Genomic DNA, 27,613 nt, shown 5'->3' with positions numbered 1-27,613 from the left:
GAATCCACAGAGAGTTAACCTATCAACCACTATCTTCAGACCCACTAATTCTTCAGAACCAGCTTCCCAAATATTCAAATCTCAGTTGAATGTTCTTTAACAACTACGCTTGCAAGTAACTAAATAGCTGTAAACTAAACTAATAAGGTTGTAAACAATTATGATAAAAAGCTAAGGCAACGATTTCCCCTATTGATGGAATCCCTTCTGTTTATGCTCATACAAATTTACCAACACATCTCTATCAATCATGAACGCTAATCTTACCGTAAATCTCTCCCGAGTAATCACAGTAATTTACTATTGCACTCTCCCGAGATACACTAGCTTACTTTATTTAGCACGATTCACTTTAGATTACACCCAAGGCTTCGTTATCCCTAATTCCGCCTTTAAACCCGCAATTATAGATTCCTCTAATAATCTAGGAGTGGTGTTGTTCAACAATACCCTAAATATGCACTCTTTTCCAAGTTATGCACACTAAATAGGCACAGCTAATTGAGGATCCTGTCAATTAACTACAACAAACACGAAGTTGAACAAATAAAGATTAACCTAGCAATTTGTATTCACATAAACAAGAAGTTCATCACCCAATAGNTAACTGGTATTGTATCTGTTCATTTTTCCTGTTCTCCTTCTCGTCAAAGTATGTTTCGGCCGAATAAATATATTCTCGTAGCAGATAATTTTTAGGAGTATTAACTGGAATTTATCTTTTTCAATGTTCCCCGATTTGGAGATTTTTTGTTTTCTTCTACATATTTCAATTTCTACCGACATAAAGCTGATTTTAAGGAGTTTTAGCTAGTATTGAAGAATTGTACCGCAATACCCTAAGTAGAGTAGAATTATGCTTTTTAGATATTGAGATGGATAGTTCACCCTTGTACTTATGGTCTTTTATGAAAAGGGAGATGGTGAGATTCAGATTATTCCTTTGCACTTGCCTCCTGGTGATACATCACAAGAGAGGACCATACAAATTGATGGATCAAGTGATCAGATTGAGGCTGAAAAGTAGCTGGTGTATGAAGTGATTAGTGAGGGATGTGTAACTGGATTAATATTCTTCAGTTTCTATTCTTTCCAATTATTATAGAGAGAATATGATAGGCAGATGACTTTGCCGTCGAGATGATACATAACCTCCTTTTGAATGTTAGAAGTATTTATGTTTGTGTGTTATTTGGTGACATATACCTGTACTTTGTTAATGTATATGTGGATTTTGCATTGCGGAAGTGCACTTGATTTATTTAGTCTTCTAAGAGCTGCTTTTGTAGCTCTCTTGATCTTGAGTTTTAAAGTTCTTCTATCAACACCTTGAAAAGGCAATAGGATATTAATTTTTTCAGCAGTGGTGGATTTCCTAACACATCAAAATTACATATTGCATTTATTGCTAGAGAATCATGAATGAGTGATCCTAAATCCAAATTTATCAGGATGGTCATTATTTATGTCTAAAAGTTTCATGTATGTATATTGATTTTATCTACCTATCTGTCCTTGTCTCGCTGGAAATTCATAGTGTTTGCAGATATCATTTTGCTAATCCTCTTTTTGGACTACAGCTTCAGTTAATGGGAATTGTAGTTTGTTTCCAATGATCCATGGATGAAGGAGATTGGCTCTTGATGTGCTTCATTTTTGGAAGGAAGTACTCATATTCCTAACTGGACATATTCTTTCTAGTTGAAAATAGGTCCTTCAACGTATGTTACTCCACCTGAAATATAACTCCATTACATTATGGATGAATAGTTTGTTATCCAGAGATATAAAATATATCTGTAGTGTGACAGAGCACCTATCTATGTCTACATTTTTTCCCATTGGTTTCTTCTAATTAGTTGGATGTTGCTGGAGCAAGAGAATAGGTTTCTACCTGAAGACAGAGCACCTATCTATGTCTATACTTTTTTCTCTCTGCTTTGATATCCTTCACTTCAAATAGGGTGAGGATGGGCATCCGCCAGGAGTTTGTACTCCCAACCAGTAAGTCTACATCTGTCTTGATGCGTACATAATATCAATTGTTAAATGTTTGTGGTATTTGCTGTTGTTTTACCTGCTATGTTAATGCTACCCGGTTGTGAGTTACCTACTTACATTAATATGTGAACTATCTTTATATGTGTGGAGGTGGCGGGTTGATAGGTAGTTGTGTGTTTCTCCTCAGACCACACGTATGAGATTAAGTTGGTTTTGTTGTTGTTGTTGTTGGAGTGGTGAGCTTATACCTTCAAGACAGACACCACACAAATTGTTCTTCTTCCTCAATTTAAAGGCACGCTCCTAGAGTTACTGATTAGATCTGAACAAGTAGATATTGAACATAAGGTGAAATACTCTTTAGTAAATTAGTGTACAGGGCAAACTGTGGTGGGTTGAAGAGGTAAAACACATGTACAAAAACAAAAGCAACAATGCACGGTTAACCATGTAGCTACATGTTCCTAGTGTACAAAAATATATGTATCCCCCTACTAATTAAAGACAAAGAAATAGAAGAAAAAACCTTATACAACAAGATATTAGAAAAAACTAAGCAAAGATGGGCAGTTTCTTACACTTTTTATGAGCAGGAGATTCATTTTTGTGAGAAAAGACATCACCTAATTTTATCAAAAGGGACAACAATAGTTAGGAAATCACAGCAAAATAACTTTTGTTTAATACTTGCTGATTTTGATAATGTATCTTACTTATTTGAGTATTTTGAAGAGCAGATGGAAATATTAGACAATGCTCTATAAAGGAAAGAAAGTGAAAGTACCAGCATATCATAGGAGTTAGGACTATTCTCAGATTCATCTATTACAAGTACTTCAAATATTCTTATTTTCCCTTTTAATCTTCTAATCTAGAAATAGATTTGGAGCATTGACTGATTGAGAGATTTGGGTTCTTTGTCTTTTTTTTAAAAAATTTATAACACTTTTGATTGCTAATTAATTGCATGGGTTTAGTTTAATCTTCTATTAATTTAGTGAACCAACTACTGCTTAATGTATTTTCTAGTATTTTTGTGACTCTTTGCTAATTTAAATTGTACAAATATAGTTCCTAGATCTGATAGTATATGCTAGACATTGGTTTTGTAATTTTGGTGCTTGAATCTATTAGTGGAGTTCCTACATCTGATAGATTGCTATTGAGCTCCTCAATATTGGAATTTCTCGGCCCATCTCAAGGTATCATATGGTTTCAATCTATTTTCTTCTTTATTTTCTTCTTTATATTGTTAAACTTCTATGAGATGATAGTTGGAAGAAGAGCATTTGTATTCTAGGTAAAGAAAGGATTCATTAGTTGTTTCAAAAATTCAAAATAGTAGAACAGGCAAGTTGATAGCATGTAAAACTCCCTCATATTAATTGTATGATTTTTTAAAGAAGATGAGCAAAATGCTCAATTTAATAAAAAGGAATGAGCCGGTTCATAGAGGAGAAACTAGAGTTAAAACTATGATATTAAATTAGGAATGCAACTTTTACATTTCGTTTAATATTTGAGCTTGAATATTTTTATTTTACTTTTAAAAAAAATAGCTTTCACCTCCCATGATGTTGGGGGGTTTGGAATGAATCCCTACCTCGTATATAAGAATGATAACAAAGGATTATAGTGGAAGGGGACACAAAATCAAATCTCCATGAGAATATCAAAGTACTTAGCTACTTATAATATAAAATAAAAATAAACCAGGTTCATAAGACGATCCCAAGAAAAGCTATAGCCTCTGCAATGTACCTGGAGCTAAATTGAGCTTGAATATGCAATTTTAGTTTTAGTAAATATGTCATGTTATTTTTAGAACTCTTACTGTATTGGTAATGGAGCTTTTTATATAGAAAATGCTGAAACTTAGTTTCAAGTTGGTTGTTGCCGCTGTTTTAAAAGGGTTTTGATTTTATGCAGTAACAACAGTAATTTTACTTTGGTTCTGGTTCTATAGAGTTCACGTAAGTACCTTAGATTTCTCTCATACTTTGTCATCCCGTTTCTAATCGAATGTGTTATTAGTTGTCAATTCTCCATGGTTGTGTGTATTTTTGGCTTTGCATCAGTCTTCCATTTGAGCTCTGCTATTGAGTGTGTGTATTGGAAATATCTGGATGAGTCATGTGACATACTTGATGCTCTTCGGTCTGTTGTTATTTTCTTGGTTTTGTCAATAGAAGCCTTTTCAATCGTAGATTGGTTTATTTGATATATTATGTTTAATTTGCTCTTGTTTGGTGTGATATTATGATGTTAGGTAGTATTGCTTTTCATGTTGTTGCTGCTCTTTCTTTTTGATTTTGCACTTATAGCCCATTATATGTTATAGATTTAGTGATATTTTTACTGTTTGATTTATTGATATTAGTGTAAGAAGCTCTAACAATTCATAATGCTATAAAATATATTTTTACATCTTATAGTGTTAGCAACCTAACAATCTTAAATACTCATTTATGTCCTAAACAAAAGTAGCTAGTAGTAGTTTGCTTGCTAAACTAACATAAACTTTTTCTTTGAACAGATCAAGAATTTGAAGTCATGAAGAATCATCTTTGAGATAGTGTAAAGCGAGTTGAATTTGAAAGAAGAAGTTGAAGTACAAGAAGAACCTACTTTATTTTTCTAGCGGTTGTTTACATATGTTTCCATTTGTACATGCGACAATTCCATTTTTGTTTTCTCTCAGTGGAAAAATAATAATATCATACAATTTGGATGTGTATACATTCTGTAATGTGACTCTTTAGTTCTTTGTAATTAAAGAGTGATGTTTTATATGAGCATTGACTATTTTGTATATTTTTGTAAGTCTGTATATATGTGAAAGCATAACTACAATCAACATAAGGAGTTCTATTCTTTAAAAGCAATTAAAAAGACAGAAGTAGTTGCCCCGTTATTGGAGTTTTTTTACGACCGAAATGACAAATAGCGAAGGGAAATGTCGGTCGCTAGAAGGAGATATAACGACCGGATTTCTTACTGTCGCTAAAGGGTTTTTAACGACCGGAGTAGGATCCGGTCGTGTACTTTTAACGACGGAGCTTTGAACGACCGGTGACGACCGGATTTTTTCCGGTCGTAATTGATTAATAACGACCGAATTTGAACTTTTAGCGACCGAATTTCCCCTCGTTAAAGGCCCATTTTCTTGTAGTGAATACCGGCTTGAACAAGGAAAGCGGTCCCTTACCTTCTCTATTTGCTTCCCTTAATCAACCCCGAAAGAACGGAAGTGAGTAACTTGGAAAGCGAACCAGTCAAGCAAGTGAAATGATCGGGGCATTTGCATCTATACTCGCTTTTTGTGCCACATTTTAACCTGTGCCCGCTTTGCAAAAAAAATTGCAAGCGTACCCGCTTTTTCACATAACTTCAGCACACGGGGCTGAAGTAGCAAAGGCAATTACACAAAACTTCAGCATTTTAGTAGCCGGGCCTGAAGTTCAGCTCTAGAGCTGAAGTTTTTTTTTTTAACTCGCGAATTTCAGCTCTAACAAAAACTTCAGCTCTAGAGCTGAAGTTCTATTTTATAAGTTTTTGTTTAGTAACCCGGAAACTTCAGCTCTAGAGCTGAATTTTTCAAGTTATAAAATAAAAACTTCAGCTCTAGAGCTGAAGTTTGCCAGTTATAAAATAAAAACTTCAGCTCTAGAGCTGAAGTTTTATTTTATAAGTTTTTGTTTAGTAACCGGGAAGCTGAAGTTTGCCAGTTATAAAATAAAAACTTCAGCTTTAGAGCTGCTGAAGTTTTTGTTTAGTAACCCGGAAACTTCAGCTCTAGAGCTGAAGTTTTCAAGTTATAAAATAAAAACTTCAGCTCTAGAGCTGAAGTTTTCAAGTTATAAAATAAAAACTTCAGCTCTAGAGGAGCTGAAGTTTTCCAGTTAAAAAATAAAAACTTCAGCTCTAGAGCTGAAGTTTTTGTTTGGTAACCCGAAAACTTCAGCTCTAGAGCTGAAGTTTTCAAGTTATAAAATAAAAACTTCAGCTCTAGAGCTTAAGTTTGCCAGTTATAAAATAAAAACTTCAGCTCTAGAGCTGAAGTTTTTGTTTAGTAACCCGAAAATTTCAGCTCTAGAGCTTTAGTAACCCGGAAACTTCAGCTTCCCAGTTATAAAGGGAAGCTGAAGTTTTTTAAAAAGTGGGTACGGATGCAAACAAAAAGACAAAGCGGCTACAGGTTAAAAAGGGGCGCCCAAATAGGGCGCCCCGTGCAATTTTTACAAGAAAATAATTAATTGCACTCTCCCGAGATACACTAGCTTACTTTATTTAGCACGATTCACTTTAGATTACACCCAAGGCTTCGTTATCCCTAATCCCGCCTTTAAACCCGCAATTATAGATTCCTCTAATAATCTAGGAGTGGTGTTGTTCAACAATACCCTAAATATGCACTCTTTTCCAAGTTATGCACACTAAATAGGCACAGCTAATTGAGGATCCTGTCAATTAACTACAACAAACACGAAGTTGAACAAATAGAGATTAAATTAGTAATTTGTATTCACATAAACAAGAAGTTCATCACCCAATAGGTTCCATCAAAACCTTAGACAAGGAATTTAGCTACTCATGGCTATGGGAAAATAAATTAAGATAGAATTCATCATAAAAATCAAAAGTAAAGTAGAAAGATGTTTTGGAGTATTCTCTCACAATGGTTTTCCTTGCTAAGAAACCCTAAAAATCAATAATGATTCTCTTGGGCGAAGTCTAATGTTTAAATAGGGTTTAGGTCTAAAAATTCCATATTTGACAGTTTGACCCCTGAACTTTTCTGCGCCTGCCGCGGTTCTGCCGCGGTCGCGGTAGAACCGCGGCCAAATGCCTTCTCTGAATCTCATTTTTTCTGCAGCTCTCTTCCACCGCGGTTCTACCGCGGTCGCGGTGGAACCGCGATCAACACAGTTCTCTAAATCTTCAGGCCTGATTTGCGTGGTTTACTTGGGGAATTTCACAGTTGGCCTCTTTTTCTTCATTTTTTGACTCCAAAAGTACTCCCTAGCCTTCCCTGGTCATATATCACCTGCAAATCATGAAAAGCACTAATAAGAGCATTTTGTTATCACTTTTATCATCAAAACTATACAAAAAGGTGGTTATTTAAGGCATGATTATAGTTAAATTCACCTATTATTAACACCCCACACTTAAACCTTTGCTCGTCCTCGAGCAAACTAAACCACACTTCTAGGCCTAACTGTTCAATGCATTGCCCCAATTTATGTCACACCTGTTATTATCAATGATCGACCTAAGCAGTGCACAATCATATCTCAAATGCAGACTCTCATGCCAAGACACACTTGTGCTCACTCTAATTACTCTAACAGAAGTGAAGACTCACTTTTTCTTCCTGAGTCACATGCCCTCACATAAACAAAATCTAAGAGAAGTTCCACACACATAAAATTCAACAACAAGGAACCATATATAGAAAGAATTCACTCACTCTCAGTAAAGAGCATTCACATGCCACACAAACACACCATAAGCTTGCCCCTAGTGTAATACTCTACTAATCGAGCCATTCAGTCAAAGATCAAGAGGTCTTTATAGGTTGTAATGTAGGCTAAGGGACGGGTAGGATATATTTGGATATAGTGACTAACCTCCCTAAGCACTTTTAATACACACTTCCTTTTATTTCACCTTTATGTTCAACCCAATCATTATTCCACATTTTGTTTCACTTGTGACCCCACTTTTCTTTAGGTACAACTGGCTTCTTCTTCTTTTTTTTCCAGAGATTTATTGTACAATGCCAGCTCACCAATCAAAACCTTCATTCTTGATTCCCTTTTTTCACTAACTCTCTCCCACCCAACACTTTGACTTTTGTATATTCTTTAGTGATTCAAGTGCTTCTAGGAGGTAAAGGTTCAAACAATTAAGCTTATTCAAACACAACGATTTAGATCATTATAGGGTTATCAAAGAACAGGCTTCAGGCTCAAAGGGGTTAACTATGATAATATGCACAGGTGGATTCTCAGGATATAAAGGGTTGCACAAAGAAATGCCTCAATCATCTCTAAAACCAAACGACTTCTATTTCGCTTTGCAAACATACAGGGCAAGTTCTAGGTATCATATGCAAGCATAGGATGCAAGTAACAACTCACACACACTTAGCATGTAACTCATTCTGAATCCGTTCATCAACACAATCATACGAGTGTTCAAGCAAGACAAGATGTGCAAAATTAAGGCATATATTATGAGTCCACAAACAAGCTTAGACGTCACACTCTCAAGTTCTTTTTGCAAGTGTGCACATTTGGAGTTACATTCTGACCTTCACCCATCTAATCCTAAAACTACAAAAAGAAAAAAAAATCTACCTAACCCGGTTCAAGAAAAACCCTTGGAAAAGAACCGTGGTCAAAAGAAAAACCAAGGGGGAGGTACTACACTACCTAAAAGAAGAAAATAAAATAAAAAAAAATTTCTACATGGACTACTTCCCTCAAGAGTACTGTCCACATAGTCCGTCATCAGGAAGAGTCCTCTAACTTTGTTTTTGGGGTTTTTTTTTTTAATTAGTTCCGACTTTGACCTAACACTAACGCTACACTACATTACAGCTATACATAATACAACATACAAACAGAGCAAGTCTCCTACCCCACACTTAAAATCATGGCATGTCCCCATGTCATATAAATAAAGTAAAGAGCAGAAGGGTTAGAAGACTTCCCTGAGACTCAGTCAGAGTCAGAGACAGTGCTGGGGTCGACATGGCAGGCTCTCCCCAATGCACGGAACCAGGCCATGAAGCGGCTCTCAGTCCTGGATTGCCTCTGGGACATAGCATCCATCCTTGTGTGTAATCCATCCACTGAAGTGCAGAGATCTGCAACCTCTTCTTCCATGGACCGCAGCATAGGCCTGGTGGATTGTGATCTGGATATGCCAGTCCCAGAATGAGTGTATCTAGATGGTCCGGCACTGTCAGCGGACCTCCTGGATGGAGCAAGAGGGACCGGATCATTATCCTCGTCATCTATCTCAATTGTGGTCCTTATTCCCCGGCCCACTCTGATGCTAGAAGCTTTGAATGCTGCTTTGGGTGGCAAATCTCCATCGGCAGGATTGGTGGGGGTGTTTCTCATCAAGCACAGTGTGGTTACCAAGGAAGGGAAACCGAATCCCTTTGTCAGCAGCGGTCCCCGTAAGACCATTGCATCACCAATTATCCAGGCCGCATCAAAATCCTTTCTTGTCACAAAGCACCAAGTCAACAGTGCCCGATTGAAGTTCACGTCCGTTGTATTGCTGGATGGCAGGAACCTGCTGCAGATAACAGTCAACCAACACTTGGCCAAGTGGGTGAAAGAGTTAGAGTTGAGGGTTATTTGGTCACGTATCCAAATGGGTTGCCCCCCTGTGCAAAGTACATCCGTCATGACCTCCCATGTCACCCCTGGTCTGTCATGGTAATAGTCGACGTCACTGGTGAACGGAGGCAGCCACAACACCTGGCGAATTGTTGGAACTTTAGCATTGACCACCGTACCCCGAACAATCACCTCCCTACCCAAGTGCAATGGGCAGTTGGCGTAAAATTCTCGAACCAGCATCTTGTTAACTGGTGCAGGGTCGTTAAATAGGAATTCCATTTCCCGCCTCCGTATTTCTTCATACATCTCCACCTTTTCGGCTCGGAGGGCTACCCGATCAATCGGGATCTCATGGAGGAAGGTCTTTGTAGCCTTGGCATTGAAGTCGTCCTCCGCCAGTTCCGATTGGAATCTGGACTCATCATAAGTAGGTCGCTGGGATGGGCCTCTAGATCGCCTTTGTCTTTTGGGAGCCATATGACCTGCAAATAATCAAACGAACCATCAAAATATTCCCTAACTAGTGCCACTCAGATGGTTACTCAGACTTCACCACCCGATGACACCAAATACTTCCCCTTAATTCATTCATAACAACCTCCACAATAGCCCCATAATTTTCTTACCACTTCCGGCATAATACACCCCACACTTACTCCTTTCAATGTTACACATGAGATACAACACCACCATATAGCAACTACAACCATACCACCAATCAACTACACATCATCAACCATCAATTACAACACCCCAAACCTAGGTTGGGCTTAAAACACCCCAAAAATATACAACACAGTACCAAAATTTCAGCCAACNTAGAGCTGAAGTTTCCCAGTTATAAAGGGAAGCTGAAGTTTTTTAAAAAGTGGGTACGGATGCAAACAAAAAGACAAAGCGGCTACAGGTTAAAAAGGGGCGCCCAAATAGGACGCCCCGTGCAATTTTTACAAATGATCCGTAAGGGGGGTTAGCCTTTTCTTTATGATCTAAACTCCGCTGATCTCCCTAACACACACACCACACTATTGAATATATGACGTATTCTTTTAGATACGCTCATATAACTAAAAACAAGGATTTATTTAACGTATATTTTGATTTATCGAGTAATAGCCCGTTTGGTCAATCTGTAAAAATCTGCTTATTTTGAGAAGTGCTTTTCTCAAAAGTACTTTTGGTGAGAAGCAGTTTGTGTTTGGCTAATTAGTTTGAAAAGCACTTCTGAGCAGCAATTAGTGTTTGACCAAGCTTTAAAAATCTGGTTCTAAGTGTATTTTTCTCAAAAGTGCTTGTCAAAAAAGTGCTTTTGGAGAGAAGCTACTTTTTTCTGCTTCTCCAAAACTGCTTCTGCTTCTCCTCAAAAGCACTTTTTTCCTTCCAAAAGCTTGGCCAAACACCTCAATATTTGGCCAAAAGTGCTTTCGACAAAAAAAAACACTTTTGTCCAAAAAGAAGCTTGGCCAAACAGGCTATAAGTTTTTCTCCCACTAGATGGAGGAAGTCTAATCAAAGAAAGATTGGTGGGATATGGAAAAATGAAAGGGAGAACTTTGTACTATACTAATATTGTACTAATCGAAGTTTAAAGAAGCATAATTGTTAAGCAAATCATTTAGGATCAGATTCTTTTTGATAAAGTATGATTTATATCACTAATTTTTGTCGAGTAATTCTCTTGTCATTTCTAGTGTAGTAATGGAGAATCTTTCGCTCAAAATTGCATTTAGGCTAAGCTCTTGTGGAAATTCAATTTGGGCATCTCTATGTATCAAGCATCTAACCACTTAATAGAAGAATCATTTCATCATTTAAAGTTGTGCGTTTAAATTCTCTCTAGTCCTTTAGATACTCCACCTTTATTGATCTTTGAGACCATTTTCCACATCCATGGTGCCACGTGTCTGTTCAAAGAAACAAAGATGCTCTTCTATGCTGTGGGCCCCTTTTCTCTCTCTAGTAACTCTCTTTTCTGAGTCTGGAAAGGTCTGACAAAAGATAGCAGGTTGGCATGACAAGTGCCTGGCCTCTTTTTGACTTGAATACAAACAATAGGACAAAGTGAAGGAAAAACAAGCAACGGTAACGAAAAGGTAAAGAAATAGTAGTACTACTTTAATTAAAGATAAGAGAGATGGGAATTTCGAGATAACACAGACAAAAAAGCCATACTGGAATACACTTGAAGGGAGCTAGGCCCGAGAATTGCTTTCCTGTAGCCTCACATGGAAGGTGCAAAAGCAAAACAACTCTAGGTCCTCTTACCTATCCCAGACGTATTCTAGTGGAAAAGGGTTTAAAATGTCCTAAATAGTTGTAAAAAATTTAAAAATACCCTAGCTAAAAATACCCTTTCATTCACATTTTGGTTCATTTATGCTCTTGACCGTTAGGTCAATGCTGATTAAAAATAATAATTATTTGAATTATATGTGGCAACTTCTTATTAGCCAAAATTAAAATAGATAACCTATTAGAAAGACTCACCCATATCTACCAGTTTTCGTACTAACCCGCTTCAAACACTAATCTTACCCGAACAAAAAGTTCAACTAAAAAAAGAGGCCCCACTTCTATCAAACAACATATAGGCGCAAATTTACTACGTGATTTTCTTTTTCTTGTTATAGCATCCAGTTCAATTTACGTGATAGACAAAAAATGCATTATATTCAAGATGAGTATTAATCTGATCATTTTCACCTTATGGAAAGATCTCAAAGTAATGTTTGCATTATTTTGAATTTTCAAGTAGAATTGACGGAAACAAGAGAAGTTGGTTTAGACTTCCAATAATAAGGTACACTTCGAGTAATACTGATAATAAGTGAACAATTACTGGAAATCCAAACTTGGATAAGTAAATTTATCGCAAGGCAAAGCCATGCTTAACTTGTCCTTTCTAGATTCAAGCAATAACAGCAACACTTACAAGTGTCGTTAATTGCAGTATCTGGCTTGTAACGCTATGCAAGAAAGTGGAAATAGAACTGGTAGACCATCTCCAACTCTAACAACAAATTTCACACCAAAATGGTGTAACACCAAATTTACTCCAACCATTACACCATTTTTTACACCAAAAAAGAATATTTCTTTTTATATTCTTCTCTCTCTTCTATATTATATTATTATCTTCTATTTAAATTTTACTTTTTATTTCCTTCCAAATTCTATCTTTTTTCTTTTTTCCATATTCATCACATATAATTCACATTCACCACTTATATAATCATTTATTACAAATTATTTTAAAGGATAAATCAATTAAAAGTGAAAGCATTGATAAAAGATAATTAAATAAATATTATATCATAGTCAAATTTAATTTAAGTACCACATAAATATTTAACGTTCTCCTCTATTCTCCCATAAATGCTCGATTAATGCATTACGAAGTGCGAAATACGCATCTTTATCCTTAATTTTTTTGTGTCGAGCTAAAAATTGTTCAAATCGGTGATCTTCATCTACTGTCATTTCTACCGTAGGAGCTGGACATTCACGTGCATCTTGAATTGGTGCATTAAGATCATGCTCGTCCTCAATTATCATGTTGTGCAGTATAATACATGTGGTCATTATATCGTGTAACACCTCTTTTCTCCAAAAACGTAACGGAGCTGCAACAATTGCAAAACGAGATTGCAAAACTCCGAATGCACATTCAACATCTTTTCGACATGATTCTTGTTTCATTGCAAAATATTTCTTCTTTGCTGAACGTGGCTCCCGAATAGTTTGCACAATAGTAGACCATTTTGGATATATACCGCCAGCTAAATAATAACCGATGTCATATTCTTTTCCTTGAATAACATAACGGGCTGGAGGAGCAATACCATTAGCGAGATTGGAGAAAATGTGATGATTCTAAAACATTAATGTCATTGTTGGTGCCGGGCATACCAAAATATGCATGCCATATCCAAAGGTCGTAATCAGCTACATCTTCAAGAATAATTGTTGGGGATCCACTACGACCTGCATATTGTCCAGCCCATGCTGTTGGACAATTTTTCCATCTCCAATGCATGTAATCTAAACTGCCTAGCATTCCTGGAAAACCACGTATTTCACCGACGTACAGAAGCCTTGCAACATCGTTAGCTGTTGGTGATCTCAAATACTGATCGCCAAAAACCTCTACGACAGCTCGACAAAATCTCTTCATGCTTTCAATTGCAATTGACTCTCAAATTTTGACATATTCATCAGTGGCATCTGCTGGCAAACCATATACCAACATTCTAAACATGGCTGTAAATTTTTGTAGAGTGGATAATCCAAATCTACCCACTGCATCAGCGCGTTGTTCGAAATATATATCATGACCTTTAATTGCATCAACAATTCGAAGGAATAAATTTCGGGACATTTGAATCGATGACGAAACATACCCTCAATAAAGCGTGGATTATCCAAAAAATAATCGAGAAATAAATTATTATCAGCACCTTCCCGATCTCGATGAATTACCAAGTGACCTAGAATGGAGCCAACTCTCCTAGGATAATTATTTTGATATTCTTGGAAATGCTGCAACATATAATTGTTCATTTGAGTATTTTGCATGAATAGTTGCTGCTCAACTTCATCATCGGCAGTGAAAGATGATGATGATGAAGAGGAATTTTCATCATCATTATTAGATGAACCTCCCATATAAAAATTCATTTTCAGAAGAAAAATAAGAACACTTAATTAAATTTTGAAATGAATTGAATTTCCGATATTATTTTTCTAAATGATGTTTGATTTTATAGAGTGAAGAATGTGTAGAGATAATTTTAAAAAAAAAATAAGAAACGTAGAGATAATGAGGATATCCATCCTACGGTTGATAATGGGATGAAATCCAATACGACTGTTGATATTAAGATAAGAGATATTTTTTTTAAAGATAATTTAGAGATAATGAGGAAATCCATCATACGGTTGATAATGGGATAAAATGCAATCCGACGGTTGATATTTAGATAAGAGATATTTGGTTGCGCTCCATCCAGTTCTCTTCCTTTCCACGATTGTAAGCTGTGACGACTCAATTCCAAAAATTATCTTTAGATTGATAGATTCACGTTACAGGATCTTGAGAAACATCTAAATAAACTCGACATAATAATTTATCTTCATTTGCAGTGTATCCTGCCGATCGACCGGACATTATTAAGTGATTAGAGGAAAAATGAATTATATAATTACAGAAAAACAAAAGCTAGTTGTGGTTATGGATTAGTATGTTCCCACTTCAATATATCGAGATAAAGTAGACACAAAGGATAGATTTTATCTTAATATCAGCCGTCGGATGGATTTCATACCAATACCAACCGTAGGATGGATTTCCTCATTATCTCTAAATTATCTTTAAAAAAACAAAAAAAAATGTCTCTTATCTTAATATCAACCCTCGGATTGCATATCGTCCCATTATCAACCGTAGGAGGAATTTCCTCATTATCTCTAAATTATCTTTTAAAAAAATATCTCTTATCTTAATATTAACCGTCGGATTGAATTTCATCCCATTATCAACCGTATGATGGATTTCCTCATTATCTCTACATTTCTTTTTCTTTTTTTTATCTCTACACATTCTTCACTCTATAAAACCGAACATTATTTAGAAAAATAATATCGGACATTCAATTCATTTCAAAATTTAATCAAGTGTTCTTATTTTTCTTCTAAAAATGAATTTTTATATGGGAGGTTCATCTAATAATGATGATATCATCATCATCTTTCACTGCCGATGATGAAGTTGAGCAGCAAATATTCATGCAAAATACTCAAATCTTCATTTGCTTTTGTTCTTCCAAAATCAACATCGCTAAACTTCTCAAAATCTTTCATCATATCCCACACATGATATAATTTAAAGCCTTTTTTAAAATTCGGGTCTTGCATAAGTAAAACTTTTTATAGTGCAATCTGCAGTATTTAAGTAAAAGTAAGATAAACAATAAGCAAATATAAATAAATATAGTATAATCAAGTAACTAAAAAAAATACTTACGATATCTTTTTCAGAAGCACCACTTGGATGTAAATTTTCGACTTGACGAATATATCCGTTTAATTTTCTGACACACTTCTCAATTGTTTGAAGTCGACATTGCACCGATTTTGGTTGCGCTCCACCCAATTCTCTTCCTTTGCACGATTGTAAGCTGCGACGACTCAATTCCAAAAATTATCTTAAGATTGATAGATTCCCGTTACAGGATCTCGAGAAACATCTAAATAAACTAGACATAATAATTTATCTTCATTTGTAGTGTATCCTGCCGATCGACCGGACATTTTTAAGTGATTAGAGGAAAAATGAATTATATGATTACAGAAAAACAAAAGCTAGTTGTGGTTATGGATTAGTATGTTCCCACCTCAATATATAAAGATAAAGTAGACACAAAGGATAGATTTTATCTTAATATCAACCGTCGGATGAATTTCATCCCAATATCAACCGTAGGATGGATTTCCACATTATCTCTAAATTATCTTTAAAAAAACAAAAAAAAATATCTCTTATCTAAATATCAACCGTCGGATTGCATTTTATCCCATTATCAACCGTATGATGGATTTCCTCATTATCTCTAAATTATCTTTAAAAAAAATATCTCTTATCTTAATATTAACCGTCGGATTGGATTTCATCCCACTATCAATCGTAGGATGAATTTCCTCATTATCTCTACATTTATTTATTTTTTTTAAATTATCTCTACACATTCTTCTCTCTATAAAACCGAACATCATTTAGAAAAATAATATCGGACATTCAATTCATTTCAAAATTTAATCAAGTGTTCTTATTTTCTTCTGAAAATGAATTTTTATATGGGAGGTTCATCTAATAATGATGATGAAAATTCCTCTTCATCATCATCATCTTTCACTGTCGTTGATGAAGTTGAGCAGCAACTATTCATGCAAAATACTCAAATGAACAATTATATGTTGCAGCATTTCCAAAAATATCAAAATAATTATCCTAGGAGAGTTGGCTCCATTCCAGGTCACTTGGTAATCCATCGAGATAGGGAAGGTGCTGATAATAATTTATTTCTCGATTATTTGTCGGATAATCCATCTTTAGTGAGGGTATGTTTCGTCGTCGATTTCGAATGTCCCGAAATTTATTCCTTCGAATTGTTGATGCAATTAAAGGTCATGATATGTACTCCGAACAACGCGCTGATGCGGCGGGTAGATTTGGATTATCCACTCTACAAAAAATTACAGCCGTGTTTAGAATGTTGGCATATGGTTTTTGCCAACAGATGCCGCTGATGAATATGTCAAAATTGGAGAGTCAACTGCAATTGAAAGCATGAAGAGATTTTGTCGAGCTGTCGTAGAGGTTTTTGGCGATCAGTATTTGAGATCACCAACAGCTAACGATGTTGCAAGGCTTCTGTATATCGGTGAACAACGTGATTTTCTAGGAATGCTAGGCAGTTTAGATTGCATGCATTGGAGATGGAAAAATTGTCCAACGGCATGAGCTGGACAATATGCAGGTCGTAGTGGATCCCCAACAATTATTCTTGAAGATGTAGCTGATTACGATCTTTGGATATGGCATGCATATTTTGGTATGCCCGGCACCAACAATGACATTGATGTTTTAGAATCATCACATTTATTCTCCAATCTCGCTAATGGTATTGCTCCTCCAACCCGTTATGTTATTCAAGGAAAAGAATATGACATCGGTTGTTATTTAGCTGACGGTATATATCCAAAATGGTCTACTATTGTGTAAACTATTCGGGAGCCACGTTCAGCAAAGAAGAAATATTTTGCAATGAAACAAGAATATGTCGAAAAGATGTTGAATGTGCATTCGGAGTTTCGCAATCTCGTTTTGCAATTGTTGCAGGTCCGTCACGTTTTTGGAGAAAAGAGGTGCTACGTGATATAATGACCACATGTATTATACTGCACAACATGATAATTGAGGACGAGTGTGATCTTAATGCACCAATTCAAGATGCACATGAATGTCCAGCTCCTACGGTAGAAATGAAAGTAGATGAAGATCACCGATTTGAACAATTTTTAGCTCGACACAAAAAAATTAAGGATAAAGATGCGCATTTCGCACTTCGTAATGCATTAATCGAGCATTTATCGGAGAATAGAGGAGAAAGTTAAATATTTATGTGGTACTTAAATTAAATTTGACTATGATATAATATTTATTTAATTATCTTTTATCAATGCTTTCACTTTTAATTGATTTATCCTTTAAAATAATTTTGTAATAAATAATTATATAAGTGGTGAATATGAATTATATGTGATGAATATGAAAAAAAGAAAAAAGATAGAATTTGGAAGGAAATAAAACGTAAAATTTAAATAGAAGATAATAATATAATATAGAAGGGAGAGAAGAATATAGAAAGAAATATTCTTTTTTGGTGTAAAAAATGGTGTAATTGTTGGAATAAATTTGGTGTTACACCATTTTGGATTGAAATTTGGTGTTAGGGTTGGAGATGGTCTTATATGCCTAGTGGTATGACCAGCTGATCATGGATAGTTTCAGGCGAATTCCAGCTGTTAGCAGTAGGAGTGTTCATGGTCCGGTTTGGATCGGTTTTTTCATTAAAAGAAACCAAACCAAGTAAGTCGATTTTTCAAATATTAAAACCAAGTCAAACCAATTAAGTCGGTTTTTTCTCGATTCGGTTTATGTCGGGTTTTGTCGGTTTTTTGATTTTTTCGGTTATTTATCGATTTTTTCTTAAATATAAGACATACACTACCGAACACATATTCCTGTGACCACATTTTCAACGTAACACTATCAAATCAAATGCCCTTTGAAAAATCTATTATTTACCAAGATATATTGATGATAATTGAATCAAATAGTGATGAATAATTTAAGAACTCAACTAAAAATATATAATTTTTAACACGAAATGAATTCTTACACTTAACAAAAGAAAACTACCAATGATACTAGAATGTAAAGGTAAAGAACTATAATAAAAGTGCAAACCATTAACATTTACAATTAAATTTTTGAATCTTTGTATAAAAATATACATCTATATAGGTGTAATAATAAATTTGAAATAGCTACTCCTATAGCTGGTTTGATTCGATTTTTTTCGGTTTTTTTTTTATTAAAACCAAACCCAAACCAAATTTGATCGGTTTTTAAAATTCAAAACCAAAACCAAACCAAACCAAAAAGTATCCATTTTTTTGGTCGGTTTGGTTTGGTTTTCGATTTGGTTCGATTTTTCGGATTTTTATGAAACCCCCTAGTTAGCAGTAATGGCTTTTGGTGATTCAAAATCGCCAAAATTTCACGGTATAGCCAGTTTTCGGACTGGTCAATAAAAAATAGCCAACGTTTACCAAGTCAATGAAAAATAACCACCGTTTTGCTGCAATAGAGACCGGTCCAGCATAATATACTGGAGTTCGGTGCACTTGTGTATGCATATTATGCTGGACCGGTATACTTTGTTGGCTCCAGTATAATATACTGGAGACTGGAGCACTGGTGCTCCAAACTCCAGTATATTATACTGAACCATTATACTTGCTGGAACTCCAGTATATTATGCTGGAGTTCTAGTGTATTTATGTTGGAACTCCATCATATTATGCTGGAGTTCCAGCATACTATCCTAGAACTCCAGTATAATATGCTGGAGTTCCAGCAAGTATATTATGCTGGAGTTATTTTCCGAATTTTGAATAGTGTTTTCGCTCATATTTATCTTTACATAAAAAGTGGCTAAATTTCGATTACTTTTAAAATTGGGCTATTTTTGAACGACCAATTGTAAATCTGGCTATTTTTAAAAATATCCCTTCAAAATCTTTGCTCCAACTGCCCCATTACTAAAGTCTACGCCTACAAGAACTATATAGACGCCTTAGTTATGTAGCTCACTACTTAAATCATCACATCATAGGTGAGAGACTTGTTCACTATCAATAAAGGATTTCGCAAAATGCCTTGGAAAACTGGTGAAACCAGCATCCTATAAGGCATAACCAAATAATTGTTCTGCCCGCGAATGATCTATTCTAGCAAACAAGTGACATCAGGGAACCCTTTGTACACAACTCACCAATTGCGGGAGAAAACTTGCTATAAATTGTAGCCAAACCATTATAATCACTCTGCGCCACTCGGCCACTCCTTTCTCCTAGCAAACCTAAGCACCTGATGCTGCACCTTAATGGACTTGACCAGTGCACTGCATATACAATACTCCCTCTGTTCCAGTTTATGTGAACCTGTTTCCTATTTGGTCCGTTCAAAAAAAGAATGACCCCTTTCTAAATTTGATAACAATTTAGCTTAAACTTACAATTCTACCCTTAACGAGAAGCTTTTATAACCACACAAGTACTCTGGGCCCCTTTTTGACTTGTTTAGGACCACAAACTCTAAAAGTCTTCATTTTTTCTTAAACTTCGTGCCCAGTCAAACAGGCTCACATAAATTGGAACGGAGGGAATAATAAGTTCCTCTACCTTTTCATTTGGATGCATAAATTGCTAAGAAATGCAAATTCTTCATTACAAGTGTCCGCCTATGCAACGATAAAATACTTCTAGACTATTTGTTGAAGGATTAATAATAATCCTATACCAGTCAGCGCAAAAAGCTCATACCTTTAATAGATCGTATCCCTATTCTACCCTTTCATTTAGGAGAGGAGGGGATTTTAGATATTCACAGTTATCTGGTTTATATTAAAAAAGTTCCTTGCAAATAACTGGATTTACAATATGAACCATAATCAACCACCACGGAGCATTTGCATCAGGTTGAGAGGGAGAAACTGACATTAACTGAAATCATGATACAGGAAAGCAACAGCATCAACAAGCATCCCCATCACAAGACTGCACTCTTGAATACAGAAAAGTACGTGTTCACATGACATGTTAATAGTACCTTAATCAGGCAAAGCAGTTCCTCTCTCAAGGTTATTCTTGATCTCCAAGGTGTATTTTCCAAAAGCACGCTCAATCTTCTTATTGAAGTGCTCGTTACGATCATTAATAGAGTCGATGTCTTTCTCTTCATGGAACTTTCTCCTCCGACTAAATGACTGGCGCTTCTCATCCCTGTCCTTGAGCTCCTTCACCATCCTCTCTATCTTGTCCTCTGACAATTTTGGTGCCTGTACAGTTGAAAGATATTAGTGTAGGGAAACCCCTTTGCTGAAGTCTCAAATAAATGAAAAACAAAGCTAGGGATCATGGCTGAAGCACCTACCTTCCCGTATTGGAGACTTGAAGCTTCTCGATAAAATTCGGGGTCAGCTTCCTTCATTTTACTGTACTCATCCAGATCAACAGCAACATTCTTTGTCCGCTTCTTGTATGCATTGTATAATGTTTTCTGATTAAAAACTGAAAAATGAAAATAACACAGAGAGAGTTGAGGAAATTAGCTCAGCTTCACCATATATAACTGCATCACAATCCATAAATTCCAAAGCGCCAGAAAATATAAGGTAAAATGTAGGTCAGCGATATTCCAAGATAAGGGATTGAACTTTAAGAAAATATATTTTTACCGTGCCTCATCACAGGCCCAAAGATATATCACATATTTACTAGTGCTCAAGCTTTGTAGCTCTACAACATCATAGACCGGAATCCATCTTCTGCCTAAATTCAAGCTAGATAATCCAAAGCTAGCAAATACATGCAAAATTTTTGCCAGAATAGCCAATCATAGTCACACAAAATGACTAATTTCTCCTAAAATAGCTCTAGTTCCAGTTATATATATCAACATAAAGAAAAATCAAAAAAAGATAGAATATTAGAATTTATCAATTGAAGGAATCCAACTAATTCCTAGTTTTCCCCCAGTCACAACACCACAAGCCACAACCCTAAAAATGTAAACCTTGTCCAATTAGACACATCAAATCTTAGACAGCAAGATAGGAGTGAACTTGAGGTGAGATTAGATGGAAATGATTAGATATCTAGGTTCTAGGCTCAATGTTCCAAGAGAATGGAACGATAAATGAAGATGTTATGCATAGCATTAAAGTAGGATGGTTGAAATGGAGCAGTGCCACAGGAGTGTTATGTGATAGGAAGATACCTATAAAAGTGAAACGCAAGCAGGCAAGTTCTGTAGACTGACTTTTAGGCGAGCAATGTTGTATGGGAGTGAATGTTAGGCCTCTAAAGCCCAATGTATCCACAAGATGAGTGTCGCAGAGATGTGAATGTTAAGATGGATGTAGAGTTAAACAAGATAGATAAGATAAGAAACGATACATATAGAGGAGAAATGAGAGAATGTCGCTTGAGATGGTTTGGCCAGGTGTTACGTAGGCTTCCATACGCACTGGTTTCGGTATGTGAGAACATGATGATTGAAGGTGTGAAAAGAGGAAGAGGTAGACATAAAATCACATGGAAAGAAGTTATCTCAAAAGACTTAAAATATCTCGAAATTCAAGCAGATATAGCAAAATATAGGAACCAATAAAAGTTAAAAAGTCAACTAGAAGACTAGTGCTTACTAGAATACCCTTAGTATATTAGAGATATAACCACTAGAATATATTAGAAAACCCCTAGTGTCAGATAATCCTTAAGTAACAACATATGGATTATGGACCCAAACAGAGCATTTACGATATTGAGGAGTCATACTGCCAACCCAACTCTTGGGATTGAGGGGTAGTTGTCATTGTTGTAGGTGTAAGATCTAAATGCACGCCGGTTTATTAAGCAAAAACTTCTACAAATAAATGCACTGTAATTTTTCTCATCCTCCTAAAGTAAAAGTGTAAAGCAGGACACATTTACTCCAAAGATAGTGCTGAAACATGAAAACAAAGATGACCTCACCAAATTGTAGATGATTTGTCTCTTATGCGAAAATATATTCTAAAACACTCTCAGCTCTTTTGAAATCACATTCCAATTGTTACCATTCCTATGAAATTCATCATAGAGCTGGATAATACTTCTGTTACACAGTGAACAAATCAATTAGCTTTCTCATATCAATATTTCCTTCCCTACGTCATACTATTAAGTCTATACAAACTCTAAAGTATATGAAGCATACTGAGAACACGAAGTCACTAGACAATCTTGTCTCATACCAAAAACACAGGCATACAACTTAAATTGTGCATGCCAAAAGCCCTGTATACTGCCATTTGTTTGAAGAGTTGATACCAATGAATGACAAGAACTTACTTCCTCCTCGACCATTTTAAAGGGAAGAATCACATGTGATCAAACTGAGCAGCTACGGCTTAGGGTATTGACCCCTTTAAAGCTTGATAACTAAGCAGACAATGATTCTTTTGGGCAAAATAAAGTGAGCTTATCTCAGAGACACATTTTATGCTCCATATGTGTGAGCTTCAATAACCATGTAAAGCTTTTCTTTCTTTTATTTTTTATTTTTTGGGGGGAAGGGAGGGGGGGGGGGGGGTAAGGGCTACAAATAGAGCAGTGATGAAAAATCATTCATACCATCCCAACCAGCTGGTGCTGGCTCCTTTTCCCACTTCTTATACTTTGACTCCGCCGACTCTTGTGTATCTAGCATATATGCCTTACTCATATCTAATCCATTGGCATCTAACAACTTCCCAATTTTCTTCTTTCTTTCCTCGATCCATTTTTGCTTGGACATTCCCCTAGACTCTGGTGGAGCTTCCGTTTTTTTCTTCTCTGCTACCATTGCACTTTGATTAGCTTTTCTTGCCTCATTCTGCATAAAATTCCACAAGCTAGAATATAAATAATTCTGATCAGGATACCATAAAGAACAAAAGAAAACAAGAAAACAGAACACTAAATAGACAAGCTAACTGAATGATGGCATTGCATTCTAAAGAAACAGAAAGGAAGCATATTTGCAATTACCATTTTTAACCTTAATTCGAATAGCTTTTTCTTCCTCCCTGTGAGATTTGCAGAGTCTTCTCCCATAATACCCTGCCCATCATCTTGATCATCTGCATCATTGTGCCTCTCGACATCATCCCTTTCATCAGGTGCAACTTCGCCCCCATCGGAACTCACAACCGAGTGGGGCTGAACATCAACAGTATTATCTCGCAATACACCTGATAGCACATTACAAAGGTCAGACAAGGAAAGATACATACAACAAATTTGCCATTCCAAGGAGCAAACATTAGGCTTTAGCTCCCGTTAGAAATAAAAGTGCTAGCAAACTGAGATGCTTGAGAAAAGACTTATGTGAGCTTAACTGATTAAACCTAACACATTAGAATCTCCAACAGTTCATGCTTGAGATGCGGTCTTTGGTTTAAGTATAGTTTTCTTCGTGCAACCTAAAGAAAAGACTTTTAAAAGATGATAATAGAGGTATAGACTTTTAAAAGGAGCGCCTATTGGGCTCCTTGTGGGCGGAGGAGAGGTTTAGGGAGGGTAGAGCTCATCATATTAGAAAAGAACTTCCAAAACTCTTTGCTAGCTTTCTATAACGCAGAAACTCAGAGCCCTATTGTCAATCCATGTCAATCCCTAAAAGCTCAAAGAAAACCAAGAAACCTTAGCATTAGTTCAGGTTGGTGTCCACAGCAACCTCACACCATTAGAATTCACATGTCAACTAAGCATTGGCCACATATTAAGTACAACAAAAAATGAAGTGTGTGGCTTAACCAGCGAAGTATCTTGCCTCTTGCGGATAAAGTTCACTTCAGCATATATAGATCCCCATTTCTCAACTCAATGCCGTTAATACAACAGAACTGATCACACACTTACAAGAAGACCCTATGCAGCATTCACAAAAATTTACTCTTCCCGTTCCATGAACTACTACTGACACCATTAGAATTCACATGTCAACTAAGCATTGACCACATATTAAGTACAACCAAAATGAAGTGTGTGGCTTAACCAGCGAAGTATCTTGCCTCTTGCGGATAAAGTTCACTTCAGCATATATAGATCCCCATTTCTCAACTCAATGCCGTTAATACAACAGAACTGATCACACATTTACAAGAAGACCCTATGCAGCATTTACAAAAATTTACTCTTCCCGTTCCATGAACTACTACTGACACTATTATTTACTTTTCCCCAGTACCGCAGGACATGTCAGATAGGCAAGATCTACAGCTCTTGCACTGGAACCATGTAAAGTGTTTGCTCAACAAGACTCAAATTCATGTAGCTCCAAGGCTTGAAAACAACACTTCAAGCTTCACCCTTCAATCAACGAATGTCAATTTTCGAGCACTGTAACCATGACAGCCCATATTCACCTCACTACCTTAAACACCAATTACCAACTCTTTTGACCTCAGTAATGCAGGAGACAACACAGCTATATATGTCTCTCAACCAGCTAACACCTTGCGCTCTCACTTTGCCATCTTTTACAAGCAAAGATTGCTTGGTTATTCTCTATCCAGTATTACTTTTTCTTTGGTTGGTGCTCTACTACACTCCCTCCTCGTTACAACTTTCTGAAGAAACACTTGAATCAAATCAATATATCACAGCTATCTACATGGAAAAAAACATAGTAATACCAAGGAGCCTTTTTGAGCCTAATCTCTAGTCCCGTAAAAACCATGAACACAGAATTCCAGGTGAAAAAACAACCATCAGTAGCTTCAGCGACAGGGCATCTAAACTTGTGCAAGCAACAAAGAATAAGCAACGGAATAAAGACATAAAACAATGCAGAAACATATTCTTTTTTTACCGCCATAACCTAAATGGTTTAACTTTTTGTGAGTTGACTCATAAGCACCAAAAATCCAAAGAAATCCAGGGTTGTAAAATAAAAACCAGATCTAACCTGTTTCAGCTTTGCTCAGCTTCTTTGCTGCAGCTATTATATTGAAGCAATAATCGCTGCATTCATGATAAGGGTTGGATGCATTTCGACAATCTGGGTGAACTCTTCCTTCTTCAGTCATGTTCTAGTTTCCCTTATCACAGCAATTTCCTGCATCGTCAATACAAACATACAGTTTTACCAAAATAAAGTTCGAACAGGGCAAACTTGGAAAATATCACAATTCACAAAGTAAAGTCTAGATGTAACTTCAATCCATCTCAAGTTTGTAAAGAGCTAAACTTAAAACTATTTTCCCAGTTACAAGTAACATTAAGCTTCTCCTAGTTACTACACCAATAAGCTACTGCTTTTCTTTTTCTTTTCTTTTTTTTAACCAATTGATGTCCAATGCTTGAATTCAGATGGTTTAAATTAGGAAGTGAATTAGAAATTTTTTTGTATAAGGGTGGTGTCCTGGCCAGCTTGCGCAAAACTATTCCACCGGTACGTGCTACCTCCCATCAGCACAGGTGCCGAGTAACTGTACCCACCAATACTTCTATAGGAGCTTTGTTAAAGGTTTGAAGGATAACTGGATAAGGTATACTTTATGTTTACCGTTCCAGTCAATGATTATATTTAAGAGAAAAACAACTTTACGGTCTCATTTAATAAAAGATATAGTCAGAAAATTGACTAGTGATATCCAAAGGCAGATTCGCAATATCATATATTTGTAGCTATTATCACATGGAAAACAAATAAAAGTGCAGATTACATGTATAAATCACAAATAACTATGACAAATCGGAAACCGAAACCTTCTTTTTATGCACTGGGAGATAGATAAAAATAACTGCAGCATAACATAATTCATATGTACCTTACAACTCGAATTCGGTGGAGAAAGAGATGGAGGAGGAGCAAATTCGCAGCTTGAGGTTGAGGAAGTGGGTGTGAACTTGACCCAGAAAGAAATCAGAGATGAACCTGGATTTGGGGAACGATATAACCCTTATTTGGATTTGATTCGCAATTTCGCGTGTTCAATTTAATAGGCTGGAAGGGATTCGGCCCAAATATTGCATCTGGACGGGCCCTTTCTGTTTTTGGGATATTTAAAGGCTGTATGGCCTAAATGACACCTATACTTGTCTCACTTTGTTATGCCGGTCCCCAAACTTAACATTTTGCTATCCAGACATTTTAACTTGATCAAAGCCTATTATTTAAACTCCTCTGACCGTTGATCAAGCACATGTGACAAAATAATGGTTGAGCTGGACAAAGTGAGTGTAATTCACGCGGATAATGAGCGTGAATATGGACATTTTGTACCAGAAATAATTAAAATAAGAAGAAATAATCATTAAAATAAGAATTAATAATAATTGTAGCAAAAATCTGAGATTGTGATGATAATTTTTTCTTCTGTCTCAGAGCGACCGGTGTTTACAGCCATGGCAGTATCTCTAATCTATTGCCTTGTTTTCAATATTATAGATCCAAGTTGCCCCCACCTTTTTTAAAGAGCTCACCAACCTGATTTCTAACCAGTATTTTCTCTACTTTATTCTATTTTTCCAATATGCAAATTTTGGCTTACACATAATGTGTGGATGCCAACCAATTTCCAGATGTGCCTCTCTGGGCACCTATAGGCTCTTTTCCTCCATTTTCAAAAGAATAAGGAATCATAGATCTGCAGTTGTGTTCTTTACCTACTACCTTATTTTGTATTTAGTGAAAAAAGGATTACGCTGGGGCACATAAATCTACCAACGTGACAAAAAGACAAAAATTAAATTATATAATTACTGCCCCTCTCTGTTCCGCCATTGATTTTCCTCGATCTAAGCCCTCTCTATTCCGCCATTGATTTTCCTCCATTTTCAAAAAAAAAAAAAATCAACAGCCTGGCAAAAGCAGAAGCAGGCCGGATTTAAGTGGGCTTTGGATATAAAAATTCCGGTAAAGATGACGAAGACGAGAGGAGAGACATAAGTGGTTCATACTTTCTAAGCCCCAACTAAGCAGATAAGTGTGAAAGGAGGGGAAATTTTGGGTTTGGGAGATAATAATCATTTCTTGTTTTATTTTCCTATGTGGCCATAATAAATGACTTGGAGCCTACGTGGTTTAATTTTCTTGACGTGGCGTCCTACGTGTAGGTGATTGTATTACACGCACTGACGGCCTCGTGTCATAAGCGTTTATTATACACGTTTTGAAGGAGTGTAAGTGTTCAATTGGCAAATTGTTAAGTTAGGGGACCGGCACGCCGGACAAGTATAGGTGTCATTTAGGCCATTCTGCCATATTTAGACGATAGCCGGTCGAATTCATCATTTATATTTCCTAGCCGGTATATATAGATTATGAACTAATTATATATATATATATATAATTAGTTTATATATATATATAT

General features: G+C 36.1%; 2 protein-coding genes, 1 long non-coding RNA gene and 1 pseudogene across 3 annotated transcripts; 2 read left to right on the top strand and 2 right to left on the bottom strand.

Moving 5' to 3' along the window:
- The first annotated feature begins 611 nt into the window (after window positions 1-611).
- Window positions 612-4,813, top strand: LOC109209687. Its single transcript, XR_002065407.1, has 3 exons — window positions 612-2,004; window positions 3,136-3,203; window positions 4,538-4,813. It is a non-coding gene; the product is annotated as an uncharacterized LOC109209687 (long non-coding RNA).
- Window positions 4,814-12,713: 7,900 nt separating this feature from the next.
- LOC109209689 lies at window positions 12,714-13,539 on the bottom strand. The gene is made up of 2 exons (XM_019373005.1): window positions 13,275-13,539; window positions 12,714-13,192 (listed from the first exon to the last, which is right to left on the bottom strand). The coding sequence occupies exons 1-2, from the start codon at window positions 13,537-13,539 to the stop codon at window positions 12,714-12,716; spliced, it is 744 nt and encodes a 247-aa protein (XP_019228550.1).
- A 2,678-nt stretch (window positions 13,540-16,217) lies between these two features.
- LOC109209688 lies at window positions 16,218-17,378 on the top strand (annotated as a pseudogene).
- A 2,715-nt stretch (window positions 17,379-20,093) lies between these two features.
- Window positions 20,094-26,256, bottom strand: LOC109209686 (pre-mRNA-splicing factor syf2). Its single transcript, XM_019373003.1, has 6 exons — window positions 26,069-26,256; window positions 25,204-25,353; window positions 23,283-23,485; window positions 22,887-23,127; window positions 20,644-20,780; window positions 20,094-20,548 (listed from the first exon to the last, which is right to left on the bottom strand). The coding sequence occupies exons 2-6, from the start codon at window positions 25,322-25,324 to the stop codon at window positions 20,321-20,323; spliced, it is 930 nt and encodes a 309-aa protein (XP_019228548.1). The 5' UTR covers window positions 25,325-25,353; window positions 26,069-26,256; the 3' UTR covers window positions 20,094-20,320.
- Window positions 26,257-27,613: the final 1,357 nt, after the last annotated feature.

The sequence above is a fragment of the Nicotiana attenuata genome, unplaced genomic scaffold, assembly GCF_001879085.1.
Source record: "Nicotiana attenuata strain UT unplaced genomic scaffold, NIATTr2, whole genome shotgun sequence".
Classification (NCBI taxonomy): Eukaryota; Viridiplantae; Streptophyta; class Magnoliopsida; order Solanales; family Solanaceae; genus Nicotiana; species Nicotiana attenuata.
Note: the sequence above shows the minus strand (reverse complement) of the source record. Positions and strands in the feature narration are given on the sequence as shown.